Source organism: Microcaecilia unicolor, chromosome 4 (genome assembly GCF_901765095.1).
Source record: "Microcaecilia unicolor chromosome 4, aMicUni1.1, whole genome shotgun sequence".
Lineage (NCBI taxonomy): Eukaryota > Metazoa > Chordata > Amphibia > Gymnophiona > Siphonopidae > Microcaecilia > Microcaecilia unicolor.
Genome location: NC_044034.1, coordinates 279,685,587 through 279,702,010, shown reverse-complemented (window position 1 = coordinate 279,702,010; position 16,424 = coordinate 279,685,587). Strand labels below are relative to the sequence as shown.

General features: G+C 44.8%; 1 protein-coding gene across 4 annotated transcripts in view; it reads left to right on the top strand.

Annotated features, from left to right (window-relative positions):
• Positions 1-8,828: 8,828 nt before the first annotated feature.
• WWC3 (WWC family member 3) overlaps positions 8,829-16,424 on the top strand; it is a 240,276-nt gene continuing 232,680 nt past the window's right edge. For all 4 annotated transcript variants that reach the window (XM_030201618.1, XM_030201617.1, XM_030201615.1 and 1 more), the window contains exon 1: positions 8,829-9,387. In XM_030201618.1, coding sequence (XP_030057478.1) covers positions 9,149-9,387 — 239 coding nt within the window. In that variant the 5' untranslated portion in view covers positions 8,829-9,148. The remainder of the gene's footprint in view (positions 9,388-16,424) is intronic.

The following is a 16,424-nucleotide window of genomic DNA, read 5'->3' as shown; positions in this document are numbered from 1 at the left end:
GACGGAGGGATGGGGCTTGGAACTCGAAGGAAGGGAGGAAGGGAGGGACGGCGACTCTGGCTGAGGCGGCGGCACGCGTGCCCTCTCTGGCACGCGTGCCATAGGTTCGCCATCACTGCACTAGGGCATGCCTACTGTGCACCAAAAAGCACTCCCATGGGACGCACTGAAGTGTTCCATGGTAGTGTGCCACTCAGCGCACGATAATACCACGTTAAAAAATTGTTTTTATTTTGTAGCATGAGAGGTGTGTCAATGAGCAGAAAATAGGCATGCCCTGCGCTATTTGGGTAGCATGGGCACATTGCCGCATGCCGCCCGATTGGCACGGGGTTAGCACTGGAGCCCTTAGCACCTACAAAATAGTTATCGGTAAGGGCTCCTGCGGTAATGTCCATGCACTAATTGGGAAATTAGTGCATGGCCATTACAGAAAAAGATACAAATGCAGCCATTTTCTCATCATGCTAAAAGTGGCTACAATGCATGGGAACCCTACGCGCTCACAACAGCGCCGGACACCTTTCAGCGCAGCTTAGCAAAAGGGCCCCTTTTAATCTTCTTCTCTAGCTGATCTAACTTAGGGCCTCTTTTACTAAACCACGCTAGCGATTCCCGGCATGGCAATGCAGACAAAGCCCGCTCACTTTGAATAGGCTTCGTTGGCATTACCACATGGGAATCACTAGTGCGGTATGGTAAAAGAAGCCCTTAATGCACCAATCAACTTGATCACGTCTCAAGCCTATAACAGCTCTGCGTCAGGGTATGTACTCCTTTACTATGTTCCTACAAACAACAAAAACATTTTTATTAACTATTTTAATCCAAATTAAAACAAAATTAAATAATCATTACGTTTTATAATCCCATCAAAAAACATCCCATATAATAGCACATCTATTTCTAGCCTCAAATCCTCTTTAAGGGGACAAGGTTGTCAGAAATGAAAATACCTTAACTCCAGGGGACATCACAGCAGATTTGTCTCGCATTAAACAGCTGTGTTTTTCATGGCTTCTTGTCACTTCTCCGTGCTCTGAAGGGGTTTGTCCAAAGGGGCCCCTTCGTCCACACCCCTGTGGCTATGTGCTGAAGTCATGCTGATCTTAAGAAGTCAAAGGTGGATGACATCACCCCTGTGACTGAAGGACCACCCAGAACTTCCAGTACAGATATTTTGCCTATACTTGACACCTTGTGGCAAACATCAACTTTCTCCCTTTCCCCCCATTAGATAAATTTTAAGATGTTGAAAATGTAGAATACTGGGACAAAATGTTGGATAAGGAACATGCAACAAAGAAATTAGTAGAGAAGGAAACTACAGAGGAAAAATAGTTGATTAAGGGGACTGCTGGGCAGAAACTGCTAAGAGGCACTGGTTGCATTTTACTAAGGTACGCTGAAAAATTGCCTGCGGTAGTGTAGGCATGGGTTTTGGGTGCGCACAGAATCATTTTTCAGCACACCTGTAAAAAAGGCCTTTTTAAAATTTTGGCCGAAAATGGACGTGCAGCAAAATGAAAATTGCCGCTCGTCCATTTTGGGTCTGAGACCTTACCATCAGCCATTGACCTAGCGGTAAAGTCTCACATGGTAAACGTGCGGTAATGACCTACGCATGCCAAATGCCACTTAGTGCGCATCCAATACACATGGCAGAAAATAAAAATGATTTTTCGGCCATGCGTATCAGACGTGCGGCAAAAATGAAATTGTGGTAACTCCATTTTGGCGCGCATTGGGCATGTGTAGACGCTTATGAGGCTTAGTAAAAGGGCCCTATTGTAACTTTAGGCTAATAACCTTTGTTTCAGTAACTAGTATACACTTCTACAAACTACGTGATGAATGATAGTTGTGGCCTAATACCTCGAACTTGTACTCAGTTCTGCACAGTTGTGTACAATTAAACTATCCACATCTATTATCATTCTAAATCATGTAGAGGAAAAGAATAAAAAGGATTTAAAGCCAATGAACCAAACATTTGTTAAATTGATTTAATAGTTTATTTTCCCCCCAAATTTAAACATGCTTAAATTAAGGCTATGAAGTCAAACTTTCCAACTAATATTAGCTTGATTATTGCAAAAGTTTTGGTTAAAACAATAAATAAAACTATAAATAGTTTAAATATTCAGACTAAAACAGATAAGTAGTTAAAAATAGAATTCAGGAGAATCCATTATATTCATTTAATATGTCTTCTGTATTTCAGGCTAAACATCCCAATTGGTATCAGTTACTTTGTGTTAGCCTTAAACTATTCAATCATGATACCAGATAAGGTGAATAGGGAGAAGAGAAAGAGAATAAGATGCTTCTCTTCATGCCTTATTAATTTCTCTTTAATAAGAATTGATTCTTTGTTGTATAATGAGCCCTTTTGATCCATCCCCACTGTTTCCCTTGGGATGTAACTGTGGGGGGGGGGGGGGGGGGGGGGGGGAGATTGTCTTATTCCTCTTTCAGTTTGAGATGACTATTGGGCTCATTTTCGAAAGAGAAGAGTGCCCATCTTTCGACACAAATTGGGAGATGGGTGTCCTTCTCCCAGGGTCGCCCAAATCGGCATAATCAAAAGCCGATTTTGGGTGCCCTCAACTGCTTTCCGTCGCAGGGACAACCAAAGTTCCCGGGGGCGTGTCGGAAGCATAGCGAAGGTGGGACTGGGGTGTGCTTAACACATGGGCATCCTCGACTGATAATGGAAAAAAGAAGGGCATCCCTGACGAGCACTTGGCTAACTTTACTTGGTCCATTTTTTCTTGTGACCAAGCCTCAAAAAGGTGCCCGAACTGACCAGATGACCACCGGAGTGAATCGGGGATGACCTCCCCTTACTCCCCCAGTGGTCACTAACCCCCTCCCACCCTGCAGCAGTTTTAGTGTGTGCAGTGCACTTCAGGCAGGCAGACCCAGGCCCATACCCCCCCCCCCCCACCTGTTATACGTGTGGTGGCAAATGTGAGCCCTCCAAAACCCACCAGAAACCCACTGTACCCACATGTAGGTGCCCCCCTTCACCCCTTAGGGCTATGGTAGTGTTGTACACTTGTGGGTAGTGGGTTTTTGGGAAGGGGGGTGGTTGGGGGCTCAACACACAAGGTAAGGGAGTTATGCACCTGGGAGCAATTTATGAAGTCCACTGCAGTGCCCCCTAGGGTGCCCGGTTGGTGTCCTGGCATGTCAGCGGGACCAGTGCACTACGAATGCTGGCTCCTCCCATGACCAGAGGGCTTGGATTTGGTCGTTTCTGAGATGGGCGTCCTCGGCTTCCATTATCGCCGAAAACCAGGAACGACCATCTCTAAGGTTGACCTAAATGTTGAGATTTGTGCGCCCCTGATTGTATTATCAAAATGAAAGATGGCCGCCCATCTTGTTTCGATAATACGGGTTTCCCCGCCCCTTCGCCAACGTCCTCAGGAAAACTTGGGCGCCCCGTTCGATTATGCCCCCTCTATAGGTCCTCTCTATTACAGAGCTGCCAAAGAGGATCAGTTTATAAGAGATTTTTCAGACCATGGTATCATATAAGCCACAATACTCTCCTGCTCATAGGCGCCCGGTATAAGAGGCTTGGGGAGGCTAAGCCTCCCCAGCCGCAAGCCCTAAGCGTCTCTCTCTCTCTCGCTGCCGGTAGCAGCATGCCAACCTTATTACAGCTTGCTTCAGGGTTTCTCGGACTGACGGCATGATGTGCCCCGCCTCCTCTGACCAGTCTTCCTTATGATGCGTGCAGCCCTCGCTGAAGTAGGAAGGCTGGTCAGAGGAGGCAGGGGACACGTCAGGCCGAGAAGCCCCGAAGCAAGCTGTAATAAGGTTGGCGTGCGTTATTCGGGTGTGATATGCATTGATGTGCTTTAAGGGGGAAAAAAAGCAATCAACTCTTTGCTTTTTTCCCCCCTTAAAGCACATCAATGTGCTTAAAACATCCTCTGCCCCTTCCTCCTCTCCCAGCACCGAATGGACTCGACCGGCAGCGGGGCTGCGCTCCCAAGAGAGCGGGGAAAACACCTCTCACTCACCAGCCGCTCACGTGCGACATTTAGCCCCGCCCCCTTATTTTTGGGGGGCCCGGTCCACGTCTCCTATGGCGCCAGACTCGGCTGGCTCAAGCGCACATCTAAAATCCCGCCTTTTAGCTAGCCTACTAGCAGTAGCGTCTCCATCTTGGAGGGAAAAGGCAAAAGCAAGGCGGGAAGTGGAAGGAAAGTGGCCTTCAGGCAAAGAGACAGAAGGATAAAGAAAACACATAGTGGTGAGGGCGCGGGTGGGCAAAAAAATAATACAAATACAATGAAAACCCGAACCTATGGTGGTGAGGTGGAAAAGAAATGCCAAATGTGGTGTATCTGTGGGGGCCAGGTTGTGACAGAAAAGGGACAGCTTAAAATGCCATGGAGGAAGATGGAAATGGATGAAAAATGGGAGAAACTGGCTAGAAGCAAGATCCCGTAGCCTATAGGGACGGGACTAGATCATGATGGTAGAATTAGACATGGGCGTTGTCAGACAATTATGGATGTAAACCCCGCCCCTGGCCCCACCCCTAACCCCGCCCCTTTAGCCTCCCCAAACAGTTGGGCCACCGACCGCCTATGCTCCTGCTCCTCCATGTCCCTCAAGTAAAATAACGTATTTATCTTGGAGACCATAGGGTTGGAGAAGGGCATAATACCAGCTACTCCCCACCCTTGAACCTGCTCAGCTGTCTCAGATATCTTTACTAAATTTAAACAATTTTACAACCTTTGGGTCTGTAGTTTTCAATCCTCTGTCTCTGCTTTTCTTGGACTTATGTTTTCTCTCAGCTTTCACATTCCATCTCTTTTATTAATTCTTTTCCAATCATTTATTTCTTTCATTTCTCTTTCCTCCATAAGTTTGCTTCTCCATATCATGTCTCTATACCTTCCCTCATCTCACTTCCTTCAAACAGAAAGGCTACAACCCCAAAACAATCTCCAAGAATATTGCCTCCTCCCTCAAAACACCCAGGGAGAATCTGCTACAGTACAAGGAGAAAAAATCCACAGACAGAATCCCCCTTGTAGTGACATACAATCCAGAGCTGGAAAAAACTGAGGAAAATCATAAGAGATCTACAACCTATACTCCAGGAGGATGAATTACTGAAAGAGATATTCCCATCCCCACCAGTACTGGCCTTCCGACAGCCACCCAACTTAAAACACAAGCTAATCAGAAGTAAACTTCCATCACAGACTGAAAAGGAACAGAAGGGCACACTTCCCTGTAATTTATCCAGTTGCAAACTATGCCAAAATATTTCACAGGATCCCACAGTCACCCACAAAGGAAAGATATTCAACATAAAGGGATCTTTCACTTGCTCATCTTCCAATGTGGTATATATCATTCAGTGTAAAAAATGTAACGAAGGATGCTATATTGGAGAAACAGGCCAGATGCTTAAGACAAGATTCAATTCACATAGACATCACATGAACAATACTGGTGCCAGTAGGGCTCCCATGCCTGTTGGTCAGCATTTTACAGGACCAGGACACTGTACCAGTGACTTCACAGTGAGAATCCTGAAAGGTAACTTTAAAACCATACAAGAACGTAAGACCTTTGAAGTCAGAATGATTGAATATTTTAACACCCAACAGAAAGGACTTAACAAGGATCTGGGGTTCCTAGCCCATTATAAACCATAAAGCTGTAGGTCTCTGTTGATCACCCCACCCCTCACCTATCCACACCCATCCTGTTAGAATATCAATGATATGCTTTGATGTCCCCATGCATACCTCCTACCCACCCCCATCCTCCCACCCTGTCAGACTCTTATAGTAATGCTTGAATGTTTTCACTTATATACACCGTCAGCTAGCACATTTGCTTATTTCCGATCTGACGAAGAAGGGCAACCTTCGAAAGCTAATCAAGAAATGTATTAAGTTATGTCCAATAAAAAAAGGTATCATCTTATTTTCTTTTCCATGTTTTATTTTGTTTGATTTCTATTGATAACCTTAAGAGTGGACTAACACGGCTACCACACTCCTCTAAACCTTTCTGAAACCCAGCTATGTTTTTTTACCATGGGCTCTGGCAATAAGTTCCAGAGCTTAACTATAAGCCAGTTGAAAGATAAAATATTGTCTCCTATTTGTTTTAAATGTGGTACTATGTAATTTCATGGAGTATCCCTTAGTCTTTGCACTTTTTGATAGAGTATACAATCAATTCATGTTGACCCATTCTGCTCCATTCAGGATTGTATAGCCTTCTGTCTCTTCTTCAGCTGAATTGCCCTAATCTCTTTAGCCTTTCCGCATATGAAAGTTGTTCCATTCCCTTAATCATTTTGCTTGCCATTCTTTGTACCTTTCCAGTTCCGCTACATCTTTTTAGATGCAGCAACCAGAATTGCACACAGTACTTAAGATGCAATCTCACCATGGAGCGATATAGAGGCATTATGATATTTTCCATTTTATTCTTTGTTCCTTTCCTAATAATTCCTAAGATTCTTTTTCCTTTATTGGCTGCCTTCGCATACTGAGCCAAAGGTTTCAACGTATTGTCCATGATGAAAAAGCAGAAGGAAAAATGTGTCTTTTTGTGGACTGACATGAAGGTTGGCAACAAATGAACACCCTGGAGGAAACAGAATGCATGAGAAATGATCTACAAAAATTAGAAGCTTGGGCTAATGCTTGACAATTAAGCTTTAATGTGAAAAAAAATGTAGGATGATGCATTTGGGGTGCAGAAATCCAAAGGAGTTCAATGCGATAGGAGGTGTGAAGCTGTAATGTACTGTCCAGGAAAAGGACCTTGGAGTGAAAGTGTGTGAGGATTTGAAGGTGGTGAAATGATGTGAGAAGTCGGTGGCCAAGGCCAGAAGGATGCTTGGCTTTTTTGAGAAGGGCATAATCAGTAGAAACAAGGAAGTGATAATGCTCACTGGTGAGACCTCATTGGGAGTACTGTGCCCAATTTTGGAGACCACATCTTGCTCAGGAGTAAAAGACTTGAAGCTATTCAGAAGAAAGTGGTCAAAATGGTATGGAATTTGTATTGAAGACTTCAATATGTATGCTCTGGAGAAGAGGGACAGGGGATATATGATACAGGCATTTAAATTCTTGAAAGATAGTGAGGAACCGTATCTCAAAAAAGATATAGTAGAATTGGAAAAGGTACAGCGAAGGGCGACGAAAATGATAGTGGGGATGGGACGACTTTCCTATGAAGAGAGGCTGAGAAGGCTAGGGCTTTTCAGCTTGGAGAAGAGACGGCTGAGGGGAGATATGATAGAAGTGTATAAAATAATGAGTGGAATGGATCGGGTGGATGTGAAGCGACTGTTCACGCTATCCAAAAATACTAGGACTAGAGGGCATGAGTTGAAGCTACAGTGTGGTAAATTTAAAACGAATCGGAGAAAATTTTTCTTCACCCAACGTGTAATTAGACTCTGGAATTCATTGCCGGAGAACGTGGTACGGGCGGTTAGCTTGACGGAGTTTAAAAAGGGGTTAGATAGATTCCTAAAGGACAAGTCCATAGACCGCTATTAAATGGACTGGAAAAATTCCTCATTTTTAGGTATAACTTGTCTGGAATGTTTTTACGTTTGGGGAGCGTGCCAGGTGCCCTTGACCTGGATTGGCCACTGTCGGTGACAGGATGCTGGGCTAGATGGACCTTTGGTCTTTCCCAGTATGGCACTACTTATGTACTTATGTACTTATGAACCAAACAAACTTTTAAAAAAATGGAGAGGCAACAGAAATAGAAGACGTGACATGAAGTTGTAAAGAGAGAAAATTAGAAACAGTATCAGGGACTACTTTTACATGGAAGGAATGTTGATGCCTGGTATGATCTTCCAGGGGAAGTGGAGGAATTGAATACAGTGATGAAATTCACAAAGGTATAGCATAAGCACAGAGGTTCCCTATATGACATAAAGATGTAATATAACTAACAGTAAAAAAATAACTTTCACGGTTTAAAGAAGAAGAATCATAAGGTGGGGAGGGGGGATTACATTGCAGCAGGCATTAGATACAACCCTAAAGAAGAGGTGGGTAACCAGCAGGGAGTCACAGCTACAAGCCTGGCAGGCTGGATGGCCATGCTGGTCATTATTTGCCGTCATTTACTATGTTACCATGAGAAAACTGTTGGAAAAGGGGGCATGCAGGGGAGACTCTGCTCTATGAAAAATCTGTTGGACCAGGCGTGCAGGGAATAATCTGCTGGATGAAAAAAAGTTGTAAAAGAGAAGAATCTGCTCCTTGAGAAAAGGTTGGAAAAGGGGAGAATCTCCTGGATGAGAAAAGGTTGGATCAGGGGAGTGCAGGGAATAATCTGCTGGATGAAAAAAAGTTGTAAAAGGGGGTATGATGCCGGGAAGAATCTGCTGCATGAGAAAATGTTGCAAAAGGGGCGTGCAGGCAAGAATCTGCTGTATGAGAAAATGTTGGAAAAGGGAAGAATCTCCTGGATGAGAAAATGTTGGAAAAGGGGGCGTGCCGGGAAGAATCTGCTGGATGAGAAAATGTTGCAAAAGGGGCGTGCAGGCAAGAATCTGCTGTATGAGAAAATGTTGGAAAAGGGAAGAATCTCCTGGATGAGAAAATGTTGGAAAAGGGGGCGTGCCGGGAAGAATCTGCTGGATGAGAAAATGTTGCAAAAGGGGCGTGCAGGCAAGAATCTGCTGTATGAGAAAATGTTGGAAAAGGGGGCGTGTGCAGGGGGAGAATCTGTTGGATGAAGAAGCGTGATGCAGAGACTCGGGAAGCTTGGTGTACGGCCGGCCCGGTACCTCCCACCCCCTGCATCGTGGGAATAGCCGGGAGGAGGAGCGCTCTCCTAATACGGGCAGCGAGGAATGAAAGATGGCCGGGGCGGGCGTCCCGGGGCAGCGGGAGTCTGAGCCATGAGCTCGCCGCGGCTGGGCTGGCGATCAGCGCTGGGGGCCGCCCGCGGCCGCTATTGAGCCAGGCAGACGGAGGGACGGAAGGAAGCGGCCGGGGAGCGGGGGCAGGAGGATGAGCCCGGGCGGGACGGGGCAGAGCCGCCACCGCTGCCTCCCCCCGGGTCCCGTTTCCTACCGCGCTTCGCAGCAGCAGCAGCGCCGGTGACCGGGGCAATGCCGTGGTTAAGCGGCGGCCGCAGGCGCCGGCAGCAGCAACAGCAATCGCAGGCGCCCCAGCCTCCCCCTCCGCCGCCAGCCCTCTCCTCCTCCCCGCAGCAGCCGAAGCCGGGGCGCTGGGAGAGCTCGGAGCTGCCGCTGCCTGCCGGCTGGGAGGAAGCACGGGACTTCGACGGCCGCCTCTTCTACATCGATCACAACACCCGGCAGACGTCGTGGATCGACCCGCGGGACAGGTGAGAGGGAGGGTGGCAAAGCGCCAGCCCGATCCGGGGTTTCTTGTTGTAGTTGCAAAGATCGGACCTTTTTTGCATTTGCAGCTTTAGGGCTTTGGGAGTAAGAAGTGGAGATCTGTCTCCCTGTGGCTGGGTTTCGTTACTGTGTTAAACAAGGGTTGAGAGTAGTTTGGGAATTTGGTGTATATTTTTCTCAGATCCTTACTGTAGTATTTTTTGTTAAAGAGGGGGTGTGATCCTTATTAACATAACTGTGCGCTGGGTTGCTGGCTGTATTTTGGAGCGTTTATTAGGGGCATAGGAGCCAGCTCTGTCGCTGCTTCAGCACCCACAATATTTTGAGCAAGCTTTTTGACTCTGTCCAGGGAGGGGTAGTTTTAATTGGGTTTAGCACCCCCCCCCCCAATCATTTTGAAATGTTGGGTCCTATGATTGGAGGGGCGTGTGTTTTCTCCATCCCTGTTGTAGGGCCGGTTTACTTTAATTCAGGGAGAGGGATGAGTATTATTCCCTTTCCTCCTGTTGTATTATTCTGGGAATGAGTGTGATCATTGCTCCCGGGTCCCGGCTGCAGTAACTTTGCTTCTGGGGGTGTTTCTTCAAGTGAGCATGTTCTTTTCAGGTTTCTGCTGTGCAGTTGCTTGCATCTCACTGTATATCGTGTGTGTGTGTGTGTGTGTGTGGGGGGGGGGGGGGGTGTCATTCCAGGTCCTTTCTGTATTTCCAGTATTTGTTTTAAATGGGAGGGGGGGGGGAGGAATAAGTGTGTCCTGGCCTCTGTGTGCGGGGAGCTCAAGAGCTGGCAGCAGCCTCAGGTCTTCCTCCGCCTCCTCCCAGATGTTCACTTTAAGCTGGCCTCTGTCACATCAGATGCTATTTGAACTGCTGGCTTTGTGCATGGGGGATTTCCTTTTCAGCTCTGCAGATTTTCCTTCTCTGTTCTGCCCAGAAACTCACAATACAGAGTTATTTGTTCCTTCCCTTGAGCAGGCTCACTCATCTTTTAGGAGGGGTTGACAGACCTTGTGATACTTGTCCTATGCTCCCTAGGAAACCTCCCTGCCTAGGAAACCCTGGGCTGCATCCTTTAATCTTAGACACATCTGCATTTGTTAAGTGGTGTGCCAGGAAGGCAGCCTTATGGACTTTTTGACTTTGCCACCTAGTACTGTAAAGTATGTTCCACGGCATTCAGGCGATTCATCCTTTCCACCACATATGGGTGTTACTGCATTTTTCTGCACTCTGGGTGTATTTTAAGTCGGCTGCTCTCAGTTACGTAATTCTCGTTCCCTTAGAAATGTAGGTTAGACTGACATCCGGTTCAGAGAGGAGGTCTGCAGTCATACTGTACTGTTGAACACCTTTGGATTAATATTCTTTTTGTTTTGTTTCTTGAATGCCAACTGCTGTGGCTTAAAAAATTATCTATGGCATTCTGACTTTATCCAGATAGTTATTTAGTTAGTGGCTTTATATTGGCACCATGCAAATAATTCTGGGGATCACCGTCATGCTATATGTTTGTGCAGCGCTGCATACGCCTTGTAGCGCTATACAAATGCTAAATAGTAGTAGTAGTAGTAGTAGTAGTAATGTAATCATTTTCAGCAGTATTATCTGGATACTGCTAGCCTTGTTCCAGTGGGGCACTTATCTCAGAGGCAGGTGCTGCTATCTGGACAAGTGCTTTTGAACATGGGGCTGCTTGCATTGGGATTTGCAGCATGGAATGTTGCTACTGTTTAAGATTCTAGAATGGAATCTTGCTATTCTTTGGGGTTCTACATGGAATGTTGTTACTAATTGGGGTTAGTGCAGTGGACTTTGTGCAGCTCCTTGTGACTCTGGGCAAGTCACTTAACCCTCCACTGCCCCTGGTACAAATAAGTACCTGAATATACTATGTAAACCGCTTTGAATGTAATTGCAAAAAACCACAGAAAGGCGGTATATCAAGTCCCATTTCCCTTTCCCTTTCTGCCATGTACTTGTGATCTGGCTTGGCCACTGTTTGGAAACAGGATTCTGGGCTAGATGGACCATTGGTCTGACCCAGTATGGCTACTCTTATGTTCCTTATTGTTGAGAATAATTGGGACCAGGCTTGTTCTGCTTGAAGGGAGTTTTTCTAATAAAAGAATTTCAGATAAGAGCATACCATATCTTTTACTGGGTCATTCCAGCCCAGGTATTGGGAGGGTTTTCTCCATATAACAGCATAAAGGGGCCCTTTTACTAAAGTTTAGCACAAACTTAGTATATACTAATGCTGAGAAGCCTGTTTTATAGCTATGGGCATCTTTACATTTAGTGCATGCTAAGCTTTAGTAAAAAGGTCCCATAGGAAGCTAACCTGCTTTTGGACAACATGGGCTAGATTCTATAGATGGCGCTTGAAAATTCTGCACACAAACAAATATATTCATAGGCATATTCTGTAAAGTACGCCTAAATTTTATAGAATAGGCTTAAATTTCCACACAGTGCATAGTCAAATTTTATTTCAGCGCCACATTTTTAGGCATGATATATAGAATCTAAGCCTATGTGATTTTTCATTCAGTATTTGAATTGAGAGTTGACAAATACGACTTTTGTATTTTTTTCTGGTCCCAGTGGTAGACAAATTAGTAAACACACTTTAGATAAGAATATCTATGTTGTCAGTATTTTATGGTTTATGCCTTAGGCATGAACTGTTATAAAAATTTCCTTGTGTTACGATGCATACAGCATATGAGAGCAGAATTGTTAATGTTAATCATGTTGGCTATGATCATCTGAAAGCACAGAGAGGAAAGGAAAGCGAGAAAGATGTCTTGAATGGTTTCTAAATTATACCCTCAGTGTATTGTAAAAATCTGCACCTTGAATGATTGTTACATTTTGCTGTCTAAAAAATATAATTCAGACTGGATTAAAGTAGGAGTTTGTTTCATTGATATACAAAACACCCTTTATATTTTCAACATGATTGAACAATTTTAAGAAATATTCAGAAAGGCTAAAGAAGTTAGGGCTCTTCAGCTTGGAAAAGAGACGGCTGAGGGGGGATATGATTGAGGTCTACAAAATCCCGAGTGGTGTGGAGCGGGTGGAGGTGAATCGATTTTTCACTCATTGAAAAAGTACAAAGACCAGGGGACACTCAAAAAAAATTACATGGAAATACTTTTAAAAGAAATAGGAGGAGGTATTTTTTCACTCAAAGAATAGTTAAGCTCTGGAACTTGCGGCCGGAGGGTTTGGTAACAGCAATTAGCGTATTTGGGTTTAAAAAAAGGTTTGGACAAGTTCCTGGATGAAAAGCCCATAGTCTGCTATTGAGATACTAGTTATAAAGGCCCGTTTCTGACACATATGAAACGGGCGCTAGCAAGGTTTGCGTTGGAGTGTTCTCCGCGTGAGGCACCCGCCGCCACACGATGCCGCCATCCCACCCTACCGTTTTGTAGTTTTGCTGGTGGGGGACCCAAAATCCCGCCAGCAGAATTCCTCTGTTGTGTGCTGTGCTGACTCCGACGTGGTCTTCTGCATTGGTAGCCTGTGCAGGGCGGGCTTCTGTGCGTCTGACGTCCTGCACGTGCAGGACGTCAGACGCACAGAAGCCCTGCTTGCAGAGGCTAGTAATGCTGAAGATCAGGCCGGAGTCAGAAGACAGAACTTGTTCTTGCGGGGTTTCTGGTTCCCCGGCGGCAAAGCTACGTGTCGATGGGTGGGTGGGTAGGGGTGGGGGTGGGTTTTGCTTTGCTTTTTTTGTTTCCTTGTTTTTCGTGGGTGGGTTGGTGGAGGGGCGGTGCGGGGGTGGGTGTTGCACCTCCAGCATGTTGGAGTGGGGCTTCTTGTTTTTTGTGTTTTTTCATGCTTGTCTTTGGGTGGGGGGCGGCGCGTGGGGTGGGTGTTGGACATCCAGGGGGAGGAGTAGGGAAACACACTCTGCGTGTTTCCCTACTCCTCCCCCTGCTTGTTTGCGATTCTTTCTTTGTCACCCTTAACGTTCTGTGGGCCAAGTTTCTGAAGTCACAGCACAATGTTAAAGGGTTCGTTTGTCGTCATGATGTTTGACGCGAGAGCGGGGCACAAAGTCATAGTGGGATGGCTTCACCACCATGAAGTTACGAACCCTTTATCGTTGTGCTTTGAGTTAAGAACCTTTATCCTCAGAACATTGAGGGTGCGTTTTATTATAGTAGATAGGGGAAGCCACTGCTTGCCCTGGGATTGGTAGCATGGAATGTTGCTACTATTTGGGATTCTGAATAGAATGTTGCTATTCTTTGGGGTTCTACGTGGAATGTTGCTACTAATTGGGTTTCTGCCATATACTTGTTACCTGGCTTGACCACAGTTGGAAGCAGGATACTGGCTATTCTTAAGTCTTCACACCTTTGACAGAAGCCCATTTGCCTTATAACAGGCATGAGTCATCATTTATCATTTATTCATTTTATATACAGTTTCTTATTGCTGGTGCAAAACAGAACGGTTTACATGAAAAAAAAAACAACCCATGCATACAAACAAATAAGAGCTCCAATCATTGATAGAAAAGCACAGCAACCCAAAATGACAAAGGACATACCTAGTAAAATCTACAAATTAAATACAGTTAAGCCTAAACTTCTACACCTTCTCTACTATCATAAGTTCTGTTCAATACAGTTTGTGAAGAGAAACGTTTTCAGAAGTTTTTGAAATGAAAACAAATGAATAAATGATGAATCATTTGGTATGTGTCTACCAACTTTGTAGACTGACACAGCATGATGATTGAAATGTCAGCTCTACTTACTCAGACATGGCAAGACTCAGACAACCCCGAATAAGCTGCTTCATTTGACTTGTTTAGACTTTTGCATCAGATTCATTTCATATGACAGAAACAACTTGACTGCTTCATCCAGGAGTGTAGGAATCAGCTCAGATACTGTGGTAGGACAAGGGGAGGGGGGGGGGGGGGGGGGGGGGGCTCTGTTTAACTTGTTGTGATCCTTGTTAAGGCAATTTATGGAACCAGAGCTAATTTTGAGTTTGTTCTGACCATGGCTCTGAAGACCAGGCTGTGGAGTTGCAGTCTCGGAATCAAAGTTGGAAGCAATTTTGGATGGAATCAGTAAAAATGTACCTCTCCACCCCCAGCTTCAAAATAGAAACCTAAAACATTATAATATATGGTAAATTTATCATTTATATATACATAGATATTTTTTGATCAAGTTCTTTGTTCAAACTTCAAATAAATATATCTTGTAGTTTAATAGTCCAAGGACCCTGTTTACTAAGTCGCATTATAGGCGCGTTAGCGTTTTTAACACGCGTTAACCATGTGCGCATGTTAACTGTGTATGCACCTACAACATCCCTATAGGTGCCTAAATGGTTAGCGTGCACACTAATTGTAGGCGTGCTAAAAATGCTAATGCACCTTAGTAAACAGGGCCCCTAGTTTTTGTACTCTACTACTACTACTACTACTAATCATTTCTACAGCGCTACCAGTCGTACGCAGCGCTTCACAATTGAACATGAAGAAGAAAAAAAAGACAGTCCCTGCTCAAAAGAGCTTACAATCTATATCAGGACAGACAGACAGACAGGACAAATAAGGGATATGGGTAGGACAGACAGGACACATAGGCAAAGGGGACTATTGAAGAGAGGAAGACAAGATAAAGGTTACAAGCAGGTGACAAGTTAGGAACTAAAAGCAGCATCAAAAAGCAGTACTCAAAGACATAATTACAGAAACATAGGATAATCAAATTTCTCTTAGATTTTCTATACATAGTAGGGGTGGGAGTTGGGGCTGGACAGTAGAAAAATAGAGAAGTCAGTCAAAGGTGTAGTGTATCGACTCCACAGCTCTGGTGAAGACTTGAACGACAAAGACATTTTGGTTGCTTATTCGTAGCCACCATTTAAATATTTCTAAAAGCATTCCTTTTTGTTTTGTTATGTCTAGAATGTGCTATGTAGAGCGGTGACACAAACTCCTACCTGAGGCAGGTCCTTGTACTAAGCTTCATTAAAAAGTGGCCTTAGTGTCCCCTAACGCGGGTCTTTTCTGCGCGCTAAGGCCACTTTTGCCACAGCTGGAAAATTTTCCATTTTCCAATTTAATGGTCATGTACTAAGGACCTCTATTATACAAAGCCGCGCTACCTATTCTTGTACAGCAAATGAGAGGAAGCCCATTCAATTCCTATGGGCTTCCTCTCATTTGCCGCACGGGAATCACTAGCGCGGCTTTGTAAAAGAAACTCTAATGTTCTGTGAGCATGTAGCCATTTACAAAAATTAGCACGTGAGCCCTTACTGCTTTTCACTGAGGGGGGGCATATCTGGAGGCGGAGAGGAGATGTGTCTGTGCTAACCAGCGCATAGTAACATCCCCTCTCTGCCTCCAGATGTGCACCCTCAGTGAAAAGAATTTAATTTTAATTTCTAGAATGCCAGTAGCATGCACACATGTCAAAAGTACAACAGGACGCCTCAGCACACTCCGCGGTATTTTAAGCTGCTGGAAGCAGACGTTAGTGCTTACCCCAGCTTTTGAATTGTGTTTTAAACAGCAGAAAGTGAGAAATGTACAAGGGTGTGCAGACTTCTGCAAGGCACGGTACTAGGATCAAACAGATTAAGGGCCCTGTTTACTAAGGCATGTTAGAGTTTTTAATGTGCCTACAATTAGCTTGTGCGCTAACCTTGTAGGCGTCTATAGGGATATTGTAGGCACGTACACAATTAACATGCGTACGTGGTTAACGTGCGTTAAAACGCTAACGCACCTATAATGCATCTTAGTAAACAGGGCCCTAAGTGTTGTACTGTGCCAGAGCTGCCTGTTCAGGGATGTACACGACAGATGGAACTATCCAAAATTACGAGTTTCTAGCTTACCCTGTTTATTAACATTCTTAGACATAAAGATCAATAACATTCTTATTAGATGGAGTACAGTTATGACTAGATTTCAGTAGCTATGTTCTGTAAGAATGAGCAGCGTGTGTGAGGAGGAAGGATGGAGAAGACTG